The sequence below is a fragment of the Camelus dromedarius genome, chromosome 23 (assembly GCF_036321535.1).
Source record: "Camelus dromedarius isolate mCamDro1 chromosome 23, mCamDro1.pat, whole genome shotgun sequence".
Classification (NCBI taxonomy): domain Eukaryota; kingdom Metazoa; phylum Chordata; class Mammalia; order Artiodactyla; family Camelidae; genus Camelus; species Camelus dromedarius.
Genome location: NC_087458.1, coordinates 15518488 through 15538499, shown reverse-complemented (window position 1 = coordinate 15538499; position 20012 = coordinate 15518488). Strand labels below are relative to the sequence as shown.

Sequence of the window (20012 nt, the reverse complement as noted above, 5' to 3'; positions counted from 1 at the left end):
TTCAGAGCTTACAGTGAATAATTTGAGTCTTTCCCACCGGTAGACGTCTCCTTGTGCCCTAGAATTTGGGGGATGGCCAGAATGCAGTCTTTGTCCCGGGTCGTCTTCTCAGGGTTTTGGGTGCCAAGGTACCTTGTGATAGAATTAGGTTGAGAGTATCTATCTGTATTACTCCCTTCATACACTTATTGTGAGTTTTGTCTTCATCATTTGATACCATATAAAAACATCCGTGTTCAGATAAGATCCAATTATCACAAAGGAGCACTAACAGCTTGTTCTCAGCAGATGCTTCAGATTCCTTGGCAGTTGAAATGTGCCGATTGTGCCCCTGTTATGTTGTAACTGACCACCAGAGGGCGCCGTAGACCACTTTTTGTGCAGGTGCCAGTTTCTTGCACAGCAGTCCGCCCCCTCATCTGCAGGGATATGTTCCAAGACCACCCCCGGACACACACCCCTAGTGGATGCCTGAAACCTGATAATACCAAACCTATATATTATATACTATGTTTTTTCCTATACATGCATACAATAAAGTTTAATTTATAAATTAGGCACAATAAGAAATGACCTGAATCGCCAGCACCACTACTCTTGTGCTTTGGGGCCATTATTATGTAAAATAAGGGTTACCTGAACCCAAGCAATGTGATACCGAGACCGTCGATCTGATAGCCCTGCCGACTGCTAGGTGACAGGTAGTGTATACAGCGTGGCTATGCAGAACAAAGGGAGGACTCATGGTATAAGACCTCATCATGCTGCTCAGAACAGCACACACAGTTCAAAACTTATGAATTGTTTATTTCTGGAAATTTCCATTTAGTATTTGAGGACTGGGGTTGACTGCTGGTAACTGAATCAGCAGAAAGCAAAACCGAGGCTAAGGGTGGACCACTGCACAACAGATCTGATCAAGCCCCTGAGAACGACGCCGGGGGCTGGGATGGGGGTGGATGGCCTCGATGCGATGACACCGAGGTGAAGGCGGCCCAGTAGGGCGAGAGGAGAAGCCGAGGCCTGGTCTTCTGCCACTGCCAATTGGAGTTCATGGATGTATCCCGCCCTCCCTCCTTGTCGTGTGCTTCATGACAGGCTGCAGAACTGGGACAGAGCCCTGACCTTAACCAGAGGAGGGGCGAGTGTCTTGGATGGGGACTGGCTTTGGCCCAGAAAACAAGGCAGGCCCTAATCAAGAGAAGAGAAAATCAGAATTAGAAAGAGGAGCCCCAAACTGCTGAGCCCAGGTGGCTGTGCTTGGCAGATGTCTTGGCCTTGGATCTGTGCTCAGCTGGTCAAGGCCATTGTCCTTACCAGACCGTGGCCAGTAGTCACGGTTCATTCTGTCTTCTAGTCTGGGTTCAGATTCCTCACAAGTATGTAGTGAGGTGGAGAAAAATCCTTTAAGACACCAGGCAGGGCTCAATGAAATCGGTGCATAAACAGTCTCGTTTTTGTTTTCTTTTTACTGAAATATAGTCGGTTTACAACGTTGTGTCAATTTCTGGTGTACAGCATAATGTTTCAGTCATACATGTACATACATATATTCATTTTCATATTCTTTTTCATTATAGGTTACTACAAGGTATTGAATAGAGTTCCCTGAGCTGTACGGAAGAAACGTCACTGTATGAATATTCGACTGGAGGTTGTTCAGATCATGTTTCTCTTCTTAGTAATATTCAGACTGTAGACCACAAAGTCATTGAGGAACCTCTACTTTCCTGTAGTGGGGGCATGTTTTCAGTTTTAGTACTGAAAAAAACGCTCTGCTTTGTATAAAGCCGGTAGGTCAATATTTTTAGGGAAATTCCAAACTGTCAACTTCAAAAAACCAGGTGCTCTATGTATTTTCATCTGAGGAGACAATGATAACTTAGGTCATTTTTAGAATTGAGGGAGATGTAAATCAGCCAGTAAAACTGTATCTTTTTCTTCATTTTTCCCCCTTACTATTAATTGTAAGATAGATATCTTTGTGTGATAAATACACAAGGTAAAAGCTTACAAATTCACAATCTCACCAGCCGGCATGGCTGCTAATATTTTGATGTGTTTCCTTCTAATCTTTGCTTCCAGGAAATGTTTAAATATAATCAAGGTCATGCTGCACATTGATTGTGTGTCATGCCTCTTTTACTTAATCATAATCTTGTTATGTTGCTAGAAACCATAAGGATGGCTTAGAATGGCTGCAAATATTTCATGAGATCTACTTTGGCTACCAAATAATGGTCTGTATCAGCACTCTCTTGCTAGTGACAGAAATCCTAGTCAAAGTAGTTTAAGCAAAAAGAGGAGTTCATTGACCTGAAGATATTCCTTCAGGACTCCGTCTTCATCTCCTGGCTCCTCTGTGTTGGTTTTAATGGCAATCAGCAATCTTAGAGCAACGAGGGCAAGGAGGGCCATTCCAGAATAATCCCTGTGTCTGGGAATCGGGTTCCCTCGTTAGCCGATCCTACATCCTGTGTCTTTCCCTGCAACTGGGGCTTCAGCTCAGCACCCATCAGAATCACAGAGACCAGAAGAATTTTGAAGTAAAGCTCCTGAAAGGAAAAAAGTCGTGTTAACTGAAAGGATACCGGACAGGCCAAAGCGAAGGGCTGTTACCATTTTCTCCAGTGTCTGAACATTTAAGTTACTTCTATTTTTTTTCCCTGTTAAGAGAGAACTCTTCATGCATGAAGGATTTTCTGCATCTCTGTTTGTTTCCTTAGAGAGTTCCCAGCAGTGGAATTCCCAAGCCAAAAGCTGGTGGTACCTGTTACCCATTGCTCTTAAGAATTTATACCAATGAACAGTCCTGCCAGCAGTGTCTGAAAATGTTTATTCTGCACTGAATTTCCAGGTAAAAATCATATTGTGTTCTTTTAGTTGGCAATTCTTAGGTAGTGGTCACATTGGACACTAATAATCTCAGTAGAGGGAAAGGAAATAGATCAGTGGTAGAGTACATGCTTAGCATACATAAGGTCCTGGGTTCAGTACCTCCATTAAAAATAAATTAATTAATTTTTAAAAATGTCAATAAGCACTAGTTGCATTGCTTTTCTTTGTTTCAAATATCAGTTGGTAAGTACAGGTTGAGTTTTCTCAAGAATGGAAATTATGGTTGTCATAGGATATAATTTTAGAGAACAGCTTCACATCCAGTGTTTTATCTAATCCTTGCAACAAACCCAAGTAGCAGGTGGCACACACATTATTTTCCTTACTTCAGGGAGAGGCTGGAGTCCCCAGATGGTTAGCTTGGGTGAGTTCATACTGTTGCCTGTCAGACCTGGTCCTTAAATCTAGCTCTGTCCCCAAGAATCCCATGACCCCTCAGCTGCTGGCGACATATGGGTCTTTGCCACTTGTATTAAAGGTGTGTAGTAAAAAAAAAAAAAAAAAAAAAAAGAGACAAGGGCCATGTGTGAGAAAACCCCAGGCGTTCACAGGTAGTGCACTGACATCTTTGGGGCAGGCAGTGGGGGTATAGGAGAGAGTGTGCGCTCTGAAGCCAGGTGGCTGCTTTCAAATCCCAGCTCAACCGCTTAGCCAGGTGGCCTCAGGCAAAAGCTCTGCAAAAGGGTCCCCTCTTAGGTAAGTCAGGGATGATACCTAGGATGGGGGAGGAGTTAGTTAGTTAGCATTAGTCTCCATCACCGTGTGGGATAGCCCGAGGCCACCCATGACAGGGATGCTCTGTAAAGGACCAAAGGACCAGGCATTTTCTCAGTAATAACACTGCAGGAAGGTCATCCCTGTCGTGTGTCAGTCACTGGTCTCCCCTGGGCCTTGGGGGACACGCACCCCCGTCGTGTGCTGGGCATGTACCATGTGGGAGCAGAGCAGGGGTGGGAAGCTATGGGGCCTCGTGGTGAAATGTGGTCAGAGGTCAGGCCCCATGTGCCAGCTGTGGAAAGAGCCTGGAAAACGTAGTTTGACACGACAGCTGCCTTGAACTGCCCAGGGAGAGTCTGCCCAGAGGTGGAAAATCCTCTTTAATTCTCCCATCTAGGGCCAGACCAGCTGCACCACTGGAATTCAGGGCCCCCCCTTGGTCTTTTTGGGGGGGGGAGTAATTAGGTTTATTTGTTTGTTTGTTTGTTTTTAAATGGAAGTACTGGGGATGGAACTCAGGACCTCGTGCACGCCAAGCATGTAGTCCACCACTGAGCTATACCCTCCTCTCCCCACCCCCTGTCCCGCACCCCACACCCCACCCCCTGCCTGTCTTATAACCTTTCCTTCCCCTTAAGCTGGTGGCCATCCTAAGGGACTTTAAAGTCTAATGCCAGGACCTACTTGTCCCTTGCCAGCAGTCCCCGGAGGTGGGCCCTTTCAGGGTTGTTCCTGGGACAAGAAGACGCAGGCCTGTTTGGGGCGGGAGTCCTCAAGGGCCAGGCTGGCTTCAGAGAGGACCTTGAGCCAGCCAGCTGACTCCACTCCACACAAGCTCAGTTGGTCCTTCCTCTTTGCAAATGACATAAATGTGATCTGCATGAAGTCAAAGCATCTCCAGCACAATCAGCGGGGGCCAAGCCCTGAAAAACAACAGCCAGGCCCCCATATAGAAGCCTGGTCACTGGGCCTGCTCCCTTGGTATGTGTGGCGGACCAGCAAGGAGCTGCAGGATCACAGCTCTCAAGATGTGCTCAGGGCAGCACGTATGACCCTGTGCCCCACCCTGGAGGGTGACAGCAGCTGGCAGGGCTGAAAGGGAAGAGGGCGCTGGAGAGGCAGGAATAATTAAACCGATATATAATTTCTGGATAGAAGACAGCTTGGGGGCCTTCTAGGTCAACGCTTTCATCTCTCTTTCTTTTCTTCTTTTTTCTTAAGTTGAATTATAATTGATTTACAATGTTGTGTTAGTTTGAGGTGTACAGCAAAATAATTCAGTTAGATAGATAGACAGACTTTTTCAGATTCTTTTCTGTTACAAGTTTTATAAGATATTGAATATAGTTCCCTGTGCTATACAGTAGATCCTTATTTATTTATTTCATGTATAGTAATGTGTATCTATTAATCCCAAACTCCTAATTTATCCCTCCTCCCTTTCCCCTTTGGTAACCATAAATTTGTTTTCTCTCTATTTCTGTTTTGTAAATGAGTTCACTTGTTATCATTTTTTAGATTCCACATATAAGTGATATCACATTGTATTTGTCTTTTCCTGTCTGACTCACTTCACTTAGTGTGATAGTCTCTAGATCTGTCTATGTTACTGCAAAGGGCATTATTTTATTCTTTTTTATGGCTGAGTAATGTTCCATTGCCTTTCATCTCTTTTTTAAGAGAAGAAATGCACTTCATTTTTTCATGCTTTAATTACAAATACAATAAAGACCACTTTCTATGTGACAAATATTTACTGAGCTTCAAGTATATGCAAGGCACTGTACCAGCTCTCGTGGTAGCCCTCCAAGAGCTGCTTTTCTGACAGAGGAGTCCACAATATCTCTGTTTATTTCTCAGGATGTTTTTCACTCTCAAGTAATGAAAAATCCACCTAAAAATGTAGCCCCTTCATCTTATAGCTGAAGACACCAAGACCCAGAGAGGGAAAGTGATTTGGTCAAGGTCACACAGCAAATTAAGGACAAAGCGGGGAGCCAGTCCTAGGTCTATGCATTCCCAAAGCAGCAGCTCTATGTGGTGCCACACTGAGGGCTGATGGTTTGGTAGAGTCAGAAGTGGGGCTAAGCCATGGCAGAGGCAAGGAACTTGAGAAGATCCACTGCTTAGCATGAAGATGTAAGCCAGGCTCGCAGGTGCCCTGGCATCTCATGGTTAGAAGATGGCTCATTTCGGAAGGTGATTTTGCTTTTGCTCCAATGCCCAGGAACAAACTTTATACGACTTCTGAAGCTAAACTCATCCCCTCCACCAGGAACCACGTGTTCATAACAAATATGAGGCAGGTGCCCTAAGTTCTGACCTGGTGCTCGAGAGCTGCGGATCCCAAAGAGGAAGAACGTGGGCCCTGCTCTGGGACATGGGGCCTCCCCTTCCTGCCATCAACTCCTCTCTGTCTCCTACCCTCCCCACAGAGACTAGGACGCCCACACCCATTACCAGAAAGATTTTGCACACGGCATCTGTATGTCAGGATTGGCCACCTTACTGAGTCGTCATGGAGATTAAGTATGAAATTAAATATGAAAATACCTGTGAAAGTGGCACAAGCGTGAGGCTTCCTCAAAGCAGGAAAAGTTCTTTTTCCAGGGGAAGCTCTTTGACCATCAACAGCAACATTTAGCAGGTTATAACTTGTCTCATCCTTGGTAATATCTCTTTAATTTTACCCACACCCCAACTTTATTATTATTATTATTTTGCTATCTCTTGATATTTTTTAAATCTATCTTTGTGCAGTCGTTTCATTTATTTCTTTCTTGTGTTTGGGCATTAGGCATGCCTTTCCTGCTTAAGGTTTCAGTAAAGAAAATTGTGTGACTTAATTTTCTTAAAGACAAATAATCTTTTGGGGGGAAGGGCCCCTTAGGTAAAATCCCCACAAAGTAGACCCAGGCAAAATTGTGAAGTTCACAAGCATGTCTTCAGTGGCTCTGCATTTTCAGCACCTCTGATATTCCAGGCCATTTCAATTTCAAGGTACAGAATCAGTCAGATAGCTTAAGAAAATAGTTACTGGCTTAAGAGACGGAAAAACCCATGGGCAGGCCTTTAGGTATGGCGTGATCCAGGTTCTCAATGGATGCAGTGAGTTGTCAACCTGTCTTTATACATCTCTTGCTCTGCTCTCCTCGGGGTTGGCTTCATTCCCAGGCAAGCTTCCTCCATTAGGTGAGAAAGACAGATACCCGATCCTCACAAAGGGAAAAGGAAGGAGCATCTTCTCCAATAACACTTCTGTGGGAGACAGGAGCATAAGACGGCTCCAAGAGTTCCACACTGGTGTATATGCCCTGTATCATCTCCATGACTATGGGAAGGACCTGTGACTATAATGAGGTATCACTCCTGTGATTAAATCATGTGATTAAATTATGGCCAATCAGGGGAGCCCTTTAAAAGCAGAGTTTTCTCAAGCTGATTGCAGAAGAAGTCAGAGGGATGTGCTCTGGTTGGTCTGGGAGCAAGTAAACATCCATGTTGTGAACTTCTTATGGGGGCCACGTGGTAAGGAAATGCAAGTGTTCCCTAGGATCTGAGACAGTCCTTGGTCAATTATTAGCAGCAAAATAGAGACCTAGTCCTATATTTGTAAGGAAATAGGTTTGTCAACAACCAGTGACCTTGGAAGAAGATCGTGAGCTTCAGATGAGAACCGCAGTCCCAGCCAACACCTTGATTCCAGCCTCGTAAGACCCTGAGCAGAGAACCCACTTATGCTGTGCCTGGATTCTGACCTACATTACTGTGAGATAATAAATTTGTGTTGTCTTAAGTCACTAAGTTTGAGATACTCTGTTATGAAGCAATAGAAAGCTACTACAACTTTCAAAAATCCCAGTGTATGAGTTAGAATCATTTGGTTACAAGCAACAGAAACCAACTCTGAGCAATATAACCTGAGCAAAAAGGAAGTGTACTGGAACATTTGCTCATAGAGCCACAAAACATGAACAGCTCCCGGGCTGGGTCCAAGCAGGAGAAATAAACAGGGGATGTTTCCAGGTCTTTTTTTCACTCTCCCATGATTTAAATTACAGGGAGAAAGCAGCTGATTGGCTCATCAAGACTGTAACCAAGGGAGAATGGTTGGTTCTTTCAAGCAAAATTGATGGAATGACATCATCAGCATAGCTGAGTAAGATGTCCCTTGTTCATGTTCCACCCTCAACAACAACAATCTGACATCCATCCATGGACAGAAGTGCCTTTGTGGGAGCTGTGAGATTTAGCACCATACACCAAGGGACCCGGGAGGAGTCTTGCTCACACATGTGTTGAGTGATAGGCATCCAGACCCCAGTCCCAGCTGTGGACCCTACGGTGGCCCAGAATTGGCTCTAGTCCCTCTTAGCCATGATCTGGGAGCTCCTGGAAAATGCTGTCTCAGACAATCACCCATAGACAAGAGAGCCTCTGTGGAAGTCCAGGTTCCAGAGGAGAAGACCAGCACTCTGCTAAAACAACAACAACAACAACAACAACAACAACAACAACAACAACAACAACAACAGAAAGAGTTTGGATGCACTGGAGTGGTTAAGAGGAACAGCTTTAATTTACTTGCATCATTCCTCGCCAGGGGTGGCACAGCTGAGGGATAAGAGACATTTTCTCAGCCCTGTGATTTCTTATACAGGGCAAAGTGAGATCGTGTGAGTGAGCACCCAGCTTCCCCAGCTGTGTGGGATGCTGCTAAAGAAGTTTATTTTCTCTCTCGTTCCATGACTGGGGGCCAGGAAAAGACTGGGCAAGTGGCAGATAGGACTCTTTGGGGCCATTAAAGTGATGTGGAACCTACTAAGTGAGTTGTGGGCACCATCAAGAAGCCAGACCATGAACCACGCGGGATGCCTTGCCTGCATGTCCTCCCAACCAGCCCACGAACATCCCAGGAAGATTTTGGTAAAGGGTACAAACTCACAGTTACAAGATAATTAAGTTCTGGGTGCAGCATGGTGAGGCTGCAAAGACAAGCCCCACTGAGCTGTTTGGGTGGGGTCCTGCAGGGACTGGTGGCCATTTCTGCTCCAACAGAGACCCCTCAGGAAACAGCTGCTTGTCAGTCTGAGACCAGTCGGCTGAAGAGTGCATGAACACTGAGTCCCCAGACCCTGGAGAAGTGGTCCCTCATCAGAGAAAGCTTGGGAGTGACTGCCTCTAGAAACCCCAAAGGACAGAATCAAACCCCTTTTTGTGCTTCTTTCTCTGGTGATCAGGAGGCTTGGAATTGCTCCATTTAGCAGTGTCTGGATTTCCCTTGCTGTGTCCTTCTCAACAGTTGAGGCAGCCTCCTCCTCAGTGTTGGATTTCCTGCCATCCCTGATGTCACCATCCATCCATTCATCTACTCACACATCCATCCACAACGTACTGGGAGCTAAAGATTCATTCATGAGGAATAGCCAGAGCTTTCCCACTGGGAACTCACAGCTGCTGGTCATCATGTTCTACCTGGACCTTCTCTCAGCTCCTGTCCCTGTGTCCTCTGCAAAGTGTGGGCCTGGTTCTGGGTCCCCATCCCCCTTCCACTGCACTCACCAGAGCAAGGCTGGCAGCAGTGGGCAGCTATTATTTTATATATGCCTTGAATCCTTTCCCTTTCTTTATTCTATGACATGATTCTGATAGGACTGTTAATCATAGTGTCCCATCTCCAATCTTGTGGTGTCCCCCTGGAAACAGTGGTTGATCAAAGAGGTAAGCATAAGACCCAAGCTGGACCAATGAGATCATTTCCTGAGACTGGTATAGGGACACTGAGTGTTTCTGTTATCTACCGCTGTGTAACATCCATCCCAAGTTCAGTGATGTAGAACAACTATTTCAGGTGTTTATGATTCTGTGGGCCAGCAGCTTAGGCTGGGCTCAGTTAAGCAGTGCTCTAGCCTAACCTGGGCTCATTCATATGGCTGCAGTCCTCTGGTGGCTGTGTTGTGACTGGATGATCTAAGGTAGCTTTGCTCACTTACCTGGAAGTTAGTGCTGGCTGTCCGCTGAGTCATGTGTCTGTGGCAGGCTAATTCTTCTTCCCATGGAGAAGCCTGGATTAGCTTAGTGGATTCCCAAAGCTGCGAGAACTATGGCAAGCTCCAGAATGCAAATGTTTTTTCAAATCTTTAAGGGTTTTTTAAAGATGGGAGAAATAACATACTTGTATACTGACAAGAATGATTCAATTTAGAAGAAAAAAACTATTATGCAAGGGAAGAAAATTTCTGGAATAATGTCCTTGGGAGGCAAGAGAGGTTGGAACCCAGTGAAGTGGTTGATACCAATATGATAGGTTAAAAAAAGTGTATTCATTGTAGTTTTAATTTTGATTTATCTTATTATGAGTGATACTGAGCATTTTTCATTCACTTAAAAGCCATTTACTACTTCCTTTTCCATGAATTTTCTGTTCAAGTCCTTTTCTCATTTTCTAATGTGTTTTTAGACTTCTGCAGGCCTGAAAATTTCATGAGGATGAGGATTCTTTGTTTCCCTCCCAGCTGTATCTTTAGCATTTAGCACAGTGGTTGGCACATGATAGGCACTCAAAACTATTTGTTGTAATTGAACAATGTTTAGGAGCTCCTTATGGATAAAGGAACTAAGCCCTTTGTCACAGTGCTAGAATTTTATATAAATGAAATCATTCAATATGTACTTGTTACCTGGTTTCTTTCACTCAGTATAATTTTAAGATTCAACCATATTGTTGTATTACTAGCAGTTTATTCATTTTTATTATTGAGTATAATTTCAATAATATGGATATACCATAATTTGTTTATCCTTACATCTATTGATGGAATCTGGGTGGTTTCCAGTTTTTGGCTATTACAAATAAAGCTGCTAAGAAGATTCATGTACAAGTTAGGACATGTATTTCCTTTTCTCTTGGGTAGACACCTAAGAGTAGAGTGGCTGGATCGTATGGTAGCTGTATGTTTAACTTTTTGATAAACTGCAAACTGTTTTCCAAAGTTTTATCATTGTACATTTCCACTATCAATGTATGAGAGTTCCAGTTCCTCCATATCCTTGTCAACACTTGATATGACCAGTTGTTTAAATTTAGCTGTGTTAATAAGTGTGTAGTGATATCTCATTGTGTTTTAATTTGTACTTCCTTAATTATTAGTGATGTTTAGCATCTTTTCATGTGCTTACTAACCATTCATTTATCTTCTTTGGGTAATTTTCTATTCAAATGTTTTATTCATTTTCTTACTGAGTTAATAATCTTATTGAGTTGAAAGAGCTCTTTATATATGTTGGGTATAAGTCCTCTGTCTGCTTTATGTGTTTGCAAATAATTTCTCCCAGTCTCTGGCTTGCTTTTTCATTTTCTTAATGGTGTTTTTCAATGAACAAAGTTTTTAATTTTATGAATTATTTTATCAATTATTTTTCTCTTACACTTTGTGCTTTCTGTTCTACCATAAAGATTTTTCTCCTATTTTTTTCCGGAAGTTTTATGGTTTTTACATTTTACATATAGGCCTATGAATTATTTTAATTAATTTTTGTCTATGGTGTAAAATAAGGATTAATTTTTTCCCCATAAAGTTACCCAGTTGGTTGTCCATTGAATTTTCTTTGCACTTTTATCAAAAAACAAGTGACCATATGTTTGAGTTTATAGTATCACAAGTACTATATGGTAATCACATCACTTTGTAATGTTCAGTGTTTGGCAGGGTGATTTCATTCTCCTTACTCTTCTTTTATAGAGTTTTCCTGGCTGTTCTTTGCTTTTTTAGCATTATTTTTGTGTCAAGATATATAATTCACTTAAGAATCACCATGTTAAAGTGTACACTTTGGTGGTTTTTAGTATATTCACTATCTTGTACATCTTCACAACTAGCTCATTCTAAAACATTTCCATCATTCCCAAAAGCAAGTTTGTACCTACTAAGAGTTAGTCCCAATTTCCCTCTTTCCTTATCCTCTGAAACTACTAATCTACTTTTGTCTCTATGGCCTAGTCTGGACATTTCATATAAACGGGATCATATATGTGGTCTTTTGTGTCTGGCTTCTTTCACTTAGCACACTGTTTCCAAGGTTCACCCATGTTACAACATGTAATGATGCTTCCTTCCTTTTTAGGGGTGAATCATATTCCATTGTTTGTTATACCACATTTGTTTACCTATTCCTCAGTTGGTGGACATTAGGGTTTCCAAGTTTGGGGCTACTATGAATAATGCTGCTCTAAACAGTCAAGTACAAGTTTCTATATGGACACATTTTAATTCTCTTGAGTATATGCCTAGGAGTAGAATTGCTGCGTCATATGATAATTCTATTTAACTTTCTGGGGAAATGCCACACTATTTTCCACAAGGGTTTCATCACAATTCAGCATTCCCAGCAGCAATGTACAGGAGTTCCAATTTCTTCACATCCTTACTAACACTGGTCTGTCTTTTTAAACTTTAGCCATCCTAAGTGTGTGTGAAGTAACAGTTCATTGTAATTCTGATTTGCGTTTCCCTAATGATCAAAGATACTGAGCATCTTTTCATGTGCTCATTGGCCATTAGCATATCTTCTTTGGAGAAATGTCTATTCAGATCTTTGAAAGATTTTTAATTTTTTTTCCTGGTTGAGTTATTTATATATTCTAAATACTAGACCCTTATAGGTATATGATTTGCAAATATTTTCTCCCTTCTAGTGGGTAGGTTACAGCTCAGTGGTAAAGTGCATGCCTAGTATGCACGATGTCCTGGGTTCAATTCCCAGTGCCTCCATCAAAAAAAAAAAAAAAAAACCAAGTAAATACACCTAATTTCCTCCCCCTGCAAAAAAAAAAAAAAAAAAAAAAAAAATTCTCCCTTTCTATGGATTGTCTTTTCACTTTCTTGGTAGTGTCCTTTATGCACAAAAGTTTTAAATTTTGATGAAGTCCAGTTAACCTATTTTTTTCCTTTGCTTATGCTTTTGGTGTCCTGCCTATTTGTGTACATGAATTTTTTCATGTAAACTTTGGAACCAGCTTATCTTGTTCTAAAACTTTTGTTGACATCTTTAGAGGGACGGATTGATTAATTTAGGGAGAATCAGGGTCTTCTTAAGAGGACACTTTTTACCAAAGACCGGGATACACCTTTCCATTTACCCAAGTCCTTTCTGTATTCTTAAGGAATGTTTTAAAGTTTCTATTCTTACACTTTCTATTAACTTTATTTCCTGTTATTTACGTTTTTTTATTATCGTAAATGAGTCCAACGTTTAAATGCTGACAACTCACAAAAGTATTTGAAGTATTATATGAGCTATACTATCTTGAACTAGTCTATGGTCCAAATTCAGGCCAAATTCAGATCCGAAACCTCAGCTCTACTCCAGCAATTTGCCTTATAGGTAAGGATGCTGAGGTTGAGAGCTGTTGAGTGACTTACTCAAGGCTGCACAGCAAGTAGGTAGCAGAGATGGCGCTAACGCCCAAATATTCTGTCTCCACATTTTGCCTGACTCTGAATCCAGAGCTCTGTCATCTGACCAAACACCATAAAATATACGGATCTAGGAAAGTGGCAGATGTTCTTACAGGCACTGGGAACTCGTGTCTGTCTAGGGGACTGACTTCAACGATCAAGATAGGAATTAGAGAAAAATGAGACAAAAATTAGAAAAAACAAAACAAAACAACGGTTAAATAAGAGAAGCAGCAAAAGTTCAGAAAGAGACACACACACACACATACACACACCCCAAACCCTCAAACCTCCAGAGCTTCCTGCCTGTGAACCAAGAGGGGGGGTGAGTTTCTTGGCCCCGCTGGCAGGTGCCTTCTCAAAGGCCCCATCGTCCTCCACTTCCTGAGGAGGCAGCAGCTGAGCAAAGCCGGCAGAGGCTCCTTTTCTCCTCTTCGTCCAGCCACGGCTGCCTCAGCCTCTGGCTCCCGGCTCTATCCTGGGGAAGGACAAGATGAAGTGGACGGTGCTCGTTATCCTGGCCATCCTGCAGGCGCAGCTTCCAGTTACAGGTAAGGCCGGATGTTTCGATGGAACTTTTAGAAACTCTTTGTACATGTGTGTTGGGGGGGTGGGGGTGGAGGGAAATAGCAGGGGGTTGGTGAGGAGCCAGTGTCTCCTTTAAATCCCGTCCTCCCCAAATCAACGGGCAGCTGGCTGAGCGGGGAGGGGTCTGGCTCGATGCCGGCATCTGCCTCATTACGGCCACGCTGGGCATCAGATTAGATCCAGCTGCTTGAAAACACACCTGTCCAAAGCATGGATTTTTTTTTCCAGTGATAAAAGGAGAGAGAAAAGTCTGCGGTGGTGGGAAGACAAGGAGGAACTGAGGCAGAGCCTGTGTGGAGAAGAGGAGAGGGGGTATTTAACTGAAGCTGGGTGGGACCAGAAAGTCAGCTGAGACCTTTTTTTCTAGCCTCTGTGTCTTCTTTGACCACCTTGCTGGCTCCGTCACTTGGCCCCTTTCCTTCTTCCTTGGCCAACAAAGAACATTTCATTCATTGGTCAGAGAGGGTTGACTGGCTGACTTGAGGCTTCGATGGGCTAGGGACTGACTGGGGTTAACGGAGGAGGGATGTGGCCTTGCGCAGGGTCCACGTCTGGGCTCGGCTCTGACACGGCTGCCCACACGCACAGCCAAGGGCAGCCCGATGACACACCCATCCCAGCCTCAGTGACTCACCCACCGCCCCTGGCAGCCCTCATCTGAGGCCAAAAAGCCAGAGATGCTGGCAGAACATGAACGTAAGGGACAGATGAGAGGATGTGACTTAAGGCGCCACCATGGGTAACAACCGACCCTTAAGAGAACCTACTCCTCACTTGGCTCCAGTCCTTGAAGCCTGGCTTTTCTAGAATCCTTTCACTCCTGCTGTGTTTTCTAGCCCAGATAATGAGGAGGTGAAGTAAAAAGAAGACAAAATGGACTCCGTCTGGGGTTTGGCGACCTGGCATTTTTACAACAGGACAAACTGTATTTAAATCTCAAGCGGTGGGGAGGGGGGGTCCCAAACCAACATCGTTCGTCCACTTTGCAGCTCACCTCAGTGTGGGAGGGTGTCTGGTGACAATGCTGGGGGCAGGAGAGGCCACAGGCACCTCTGTTCCTGCCGGGAACACGGCACAGCCCTGGCCTAGTGCCTCGGGGTTTTCGAGGACTAAGCCGTGGCGGGGTTTTCTGTAAGATCACAGCTCTCTTCTCAGAAGGGCCTGTTGGGGATGAGTCATGTGCTTCTGGGGGGCAAGGACACCAGAATGAGCCCAGAGCAGCCCATCCTGTGTACGGGGCTCCAGAGGACCCGTGATGCCGTCACAGCCTGTGATTCAGGGATTTGTGGAGGGGAACAGCTGACAGCAGTGGATTCAGACCCTGGGCCTCAGGTTTGGGGGCTGCACTTGGGAGATAATTGCACCACGTGACGTTTCCTCAGGGGTCTATCTGTGTTGGGCCTTGGGGCCAAGGCGGGGGCAATGGAATTAGAAGAGAAAGAAGCTGCGAGGGTGGTGGTAGCTGCCAGGAGTGGTAAACAGAACCCCACCCAGCAGACAAGATGGGGGCCATGCCCCATTTCCACAAAGAGTGCACAGGAGGAAAAACTAGATTCATCTTTCAATGCTTTGCAGGGGTAGAGATGGAAATTTCAGCTCTTTTTAGATAAAGGCTCCTGGACAAAAGTTTTTCAAACTGTCCTCACCCCATTGAGGGAAGGCAAGGGAGATTTAGAGAGGCCTTTAACACCCAGGGCCGCAAACGGCATCTGTGTTGCCTAAACAGGACACCATGTATGATTTCCTCCGGAGGAAAGGCTGCTGGTGGAGTTCAAGTTGAGGTCTTCCCTCTTTCCTTGCTCAATTAAGTTACTCACCCCCAAACACTATTTTTTTTTTTTTTGGTCAAACTAATTAATTTTTATTTTATTTTTTTTTAAATTGAAATACAGTCGGTTTACAATGTTGTGTTCATCCAAACCCTTTTAAACCATCTTTTTACTAAGACTTTTCTATTTGCATTTCCTCGGAAATGCCCAGAGCATTCTGATTAAAGCAAATTATGACCCAGTCTGTCTATCCGAGGAGGTCTCTCTGGTGAGTCTGCCAAGACGGTCACCAGGGTCTGAGGCTGGAAGAGACTAAGATGGCGTGCCTAAAGGCTTGGACACTCTTGCGTGCAGAGCCCTCAACTTCTCAGTGCATCTAACTCCTGGCCTCATGGTAGCCAGTGAGGCCTTTGTCCTTTCTCCAGCAAGGAAATGCAGGCTTCTAGTCTTGTGAGCAGCTCTGCTTTTAGAGAAACAGACGGGATGGGAAGAGCCAGGCCAATCACATGGCTGCCAATTTCCCAGCTGTGCAACCTTAAGCAAGTAACTTAACCTCTCTGGGCCTCAGCTGTCTCACCTCTAAAGTTAGGAATATCTTCATGCAGAGCTGTGAAAAAGAAAAGTAAATGTAATGTGCCTGACAGATACTAGGCAGTCAATACATGGAGGTTGTGTTAATTATTACTGTTATAAAATCCTGGCCTGTTTTCTTGTTCTCAATATCCAGGAACAGGAAATGGAAACCCACGGTTAGGATTCTTAATTTGCTCTCCTTTGTGTTGTAAAGCAGCACCGGGCATTTTCTCCATCTGTTGAAATCCAGCTTGTCTGTCTTTTGATTTCTGAGCATATCCGTAACAACACAGGAACACAGCGGTGATCCCTCCCAGCCGTAGGTCCAACCGTGGGCAAGAAGCAAAGCTTTGGTGGGTCACAGGATGAGCGTTACAGCTACCATTTTTGGTTTTTAAGACTTATTCTGCAGGGGATTTTCTCCCCAGGTGAAAAACGTGACTGACAATATATAGAATATAAATAGTTAAGGGGAGCAAATTAGAACAAGGTCCACCTGGTCGTCACTGGTTAGGGCCACCATCCAGATTTGGCAGCCAAATGCGTAGTGTGGGTGCACAGTGACCAGGGTATTTAAATGAATACTTCTTGAAACCAGATCTTTGCTTAAACTGCCTGGAGCTGGACTTGAGGGAAGCATCTAAGCGATGCCACACAAGTCTTTCATCGAAGGCATTTTCACCAATGGTTTATTTCGACCTCTGGTCATCTGACTCTGCTTACCCAGAGGAGGTACCTCATTTTTCACTTTAACCTTTCTCATACTTGCTAGCCTGTTTCCCATCTGCTGCTTCAAAACATCCCCCTGAAACCATCCTGGGAAGTACTTGCTTAGGTGAATAAACAACACTGCTGAATCTATTTAAAAATTCCCTTCATTTTTGCCTTTAACGAATTTAATTTTTTATTGGATACACTTTTACTTTCGAGAATCCCTGGGCATTGTGTCTTGTGTTTTATTTAGGGTTCAGGCACCTTTAGGGAACTGTCTTGCGTTAGATTTGTCCAGACACACACCCTGGGAATCCTTTTTCTTCTGAGCCTTATTTACTTACGGGTCAGGAAACTGAATAAATAGCAGCGATAGTTCAAAATACATTTCTTCTCTGCTTGGGGGCAAGGTTAGTTCTTATTAACACTAAAGTGATAGTAGATTTAATCAATCTGAGCAAACATACAGACCATTTGGTTAAAAAATAATCAAACCCGTCATTTGATCTGTTAATTGAAACAAAATGATCAGTTACTAAACCGGACACACACAGCCACTCCTTCCAGCCTCAGACACAGTGTATGTTTCCTGAGGGAAAAGACACTCCTCTGCTCAGGAACTATCCTAGCACTTAGCATGGTGCCTGGAGCAGGCGGTGAATATTTGTTGGGTGAATTACAAGGTGGCTGAATGAAGGAAATCTAGACTTTTCCATGCAATTAAATTCACTTTAATGGTTTTTTAGGGAGGTCATATCTTGGAGTGGCATAGTTGGACCTTTCTTCTGGAGAATTTAGTATTAAACAAAGTACTTAAAAAAAAAAACAACCAGAAATTAAGCTAGTGGAGGGGACAGGGCAGTTTGAGTAAGTAGACTGATTAAAAATGAGTTACAAGGACAGTTTAAGATAAAATCCTACCGTTGTTAAAATCTTCTGGTTGGCCCATATGAAATTTCTGACATTTGTCTATTTGGGACCTACAAAAATGATAATTTCATATGAGTCAACTAATATATCTTGAAAATAAAGAAAGATGCTCATTTTTCCGACTTGGCTTTAACGATAGGGAAAAGCAGAAAATAAAGAGGGCTGCCACGGCTGGAGATTGTTAACTAATGAATCAATAAACTTACGAAGGCACCAAGGAGAAAAATAAGAGTTTGTGGATTATAGCATAAATCACATTATTCAGTTGCCCAATTGCTTCAAAATACAGAAAGAAAAAAAAAGCAGAATATCTAACCATTACAGTCCAATTTGGTCTAGATTACTAAATAAATATTCCAAGTAGTTATCACTTTTTTTCTCTCTTAATTTGAGGTATTTTACCAAAAATACCAAAATCATCAGAGGAGGTCATAAATTTTTTAAATGTTCCATTCTGCTTTTTTTTTTTTTGCAAGTGTTTACATATTTTTATAGAGCTGCTATGTGCTTTTTTTCCTTCATATTTTATTCTGAGCATCTTTTTTATGCTTGGCCTTCGCGACTGTTTTTAAACTTCTGTAGTTCATACATCACATTTTCTTCACTGTTTCCTTATTGCTGGGCACTTGGGCTGTTTCTAATTTTTGTTATTATAGTTAATCCTGCAAGAAAATCTTTACGTATGTAGCTTTTAAAATGTCTTCTGAATTACTTTCTTGGGCTAATTTCTCCAGGACTGACAATTAAAAGAATAAGTTAAAGTAAAAGGACATTTCACAGGATACTTTAGACTTCTGTTGAAAATAATCCTGTCGAGGAGAGATTTTTGGGTTTTTTTGTTTTTTGTTTTTTGTTTTGCAATTCTCTGACCATCTGCAAGTGTTTCTGTCTTCTCTGGAGCAGGCAATATGGTGGAGGGAGAGTGGAGGTCATGGAACCAGAAAGATCTGGATCCAGGTCCTGTTTGCTCCCCAGCCTTTCACTGTGGCCAGCTGCCCACCTCCAGGGCCCCTTTCTTCCTCTGTGAGATGGCGGTGGAGTGGAGACACACTCGGAAGAGACACACACACAAGAGGTGTAGTCGTGATCACAGGTGCCTCAGTTTCCTAACCTGCAAAATAGAAAGGGTCTCATTTTCCCAAAGCAAGAAAGTGGAAACGCTGGCACTAACGTGCTTTTTTTTTTTTTTTTACTTCTTTTGTCACGAAATTGCAGTGTAAACTTGGGCAGAAGTCTCCCTCTGGGCTTTAGTTTTCTCATCTGTGTGATGAGGAAGAAGAGGATTGAACATCCCTTTCAGCTACACCATGAGTTATGTATGGTCTTGAAATTACCAAGTTTTTAAGAACGGTTAGTTACCTAGCCTCCCACCCCACTGGTACTGACTCACAGAATTAGGACCTCCAATCAATAAATAAAATTTATTCATCCCTGTAGCTCCAATAAATAAATAAAATTAAAACTTAAAAAAAATCTGGACTCCCACCTTATCACAGTATTTTTAACTCTAACGGGAGCCTCTGTTGTGAAAAATCCAAGGACGGAGTCCAACATTTTCTAGCTTGTCCCTTATGCTTGTGCATCGGCTGCAGATTTATGGCCACTCAAGGATTTTGCTGGTGAGAACTGACTTGAAGAGAAAGCAAATTGCCATCTGAAGCGGCCAAATTGCAGTGGTGGAAATGTTAGAAGCTTCCTTTGTCCGCTCTGCTTGCCTGTTATGATTTGTGCTTCTCAGCAACTAATTTTCAGGCTCAAGGGGAAAAAAATAAATAGAAAGCATTCGAACCAGGACAGGCAGGATCCTTGCCCAGTCCAGACCACCATTCTCTTAGCACGGTCATTCCTTTATATTTACAAAATCCTTCCCAATGCCTTCGTTTACTCGATCCTCATAACCATTCTATGGCAAGTAGCAGAAAAAGTACTAAGATTCTCTTTGTATAAACAAAGAAAATGAGTCTCAGAGGTTTGATGACATGCCTAATAGTAGAACCAGGCCCCAAACACAGTTTCTGATCCCCCGTTCAAGGTGCATGCTCTCGAACATTCTAGCAACCTCTCTACCAGGTCTTCTATCAATTTGCATCTTACACCTAATGACTGAATTCTGCAGCAGACTTTTGAAGACATTTCCCTCAGTCAGCACTTATTACGATTTTCCTCTCAATTTTTGAAGTAAGAAATACGTATTTTGATGCTGAATATCCTCATTTAATATAAATTTTCCTGCTGAGTATGAAATATTTGGTTGTTAGTACAGAATTGCATTTTTCTCTGGCCTATTATTATAGTTCTGAACTCACATTTCCTCCAGACGCGGTAAAATCCATATTTTCTGTTTTACTCTTAATAAATGTACCTCTTT

At 43.0% G+C, this 20012-nt stretch overlaps 1 protein-coding gene across 1 annotated transcript in view; it reads left to right on the top strand.

Annotated features, from left to right (window-relative positions):
- Positions 1-13434: 13434 nt before the first annotated feature.
- The window catches only part of CD247 (CD247 molecule), a 79788-nt gene continuing 73210 nt past the window's right edge, over positions 13435-20012 (top strand). The window contains exon 1 of the mRNA XM_010984451.3: positions 13435-13624. Within this exon, the coding sequence (XP_010982753.2) occupies positions 13567-13624 (58 nt within the window). The 5' untranslated portion in view covers positions 13435-13566. The remainder of the gene's footprint in view (positions 13625-20012) is intronic.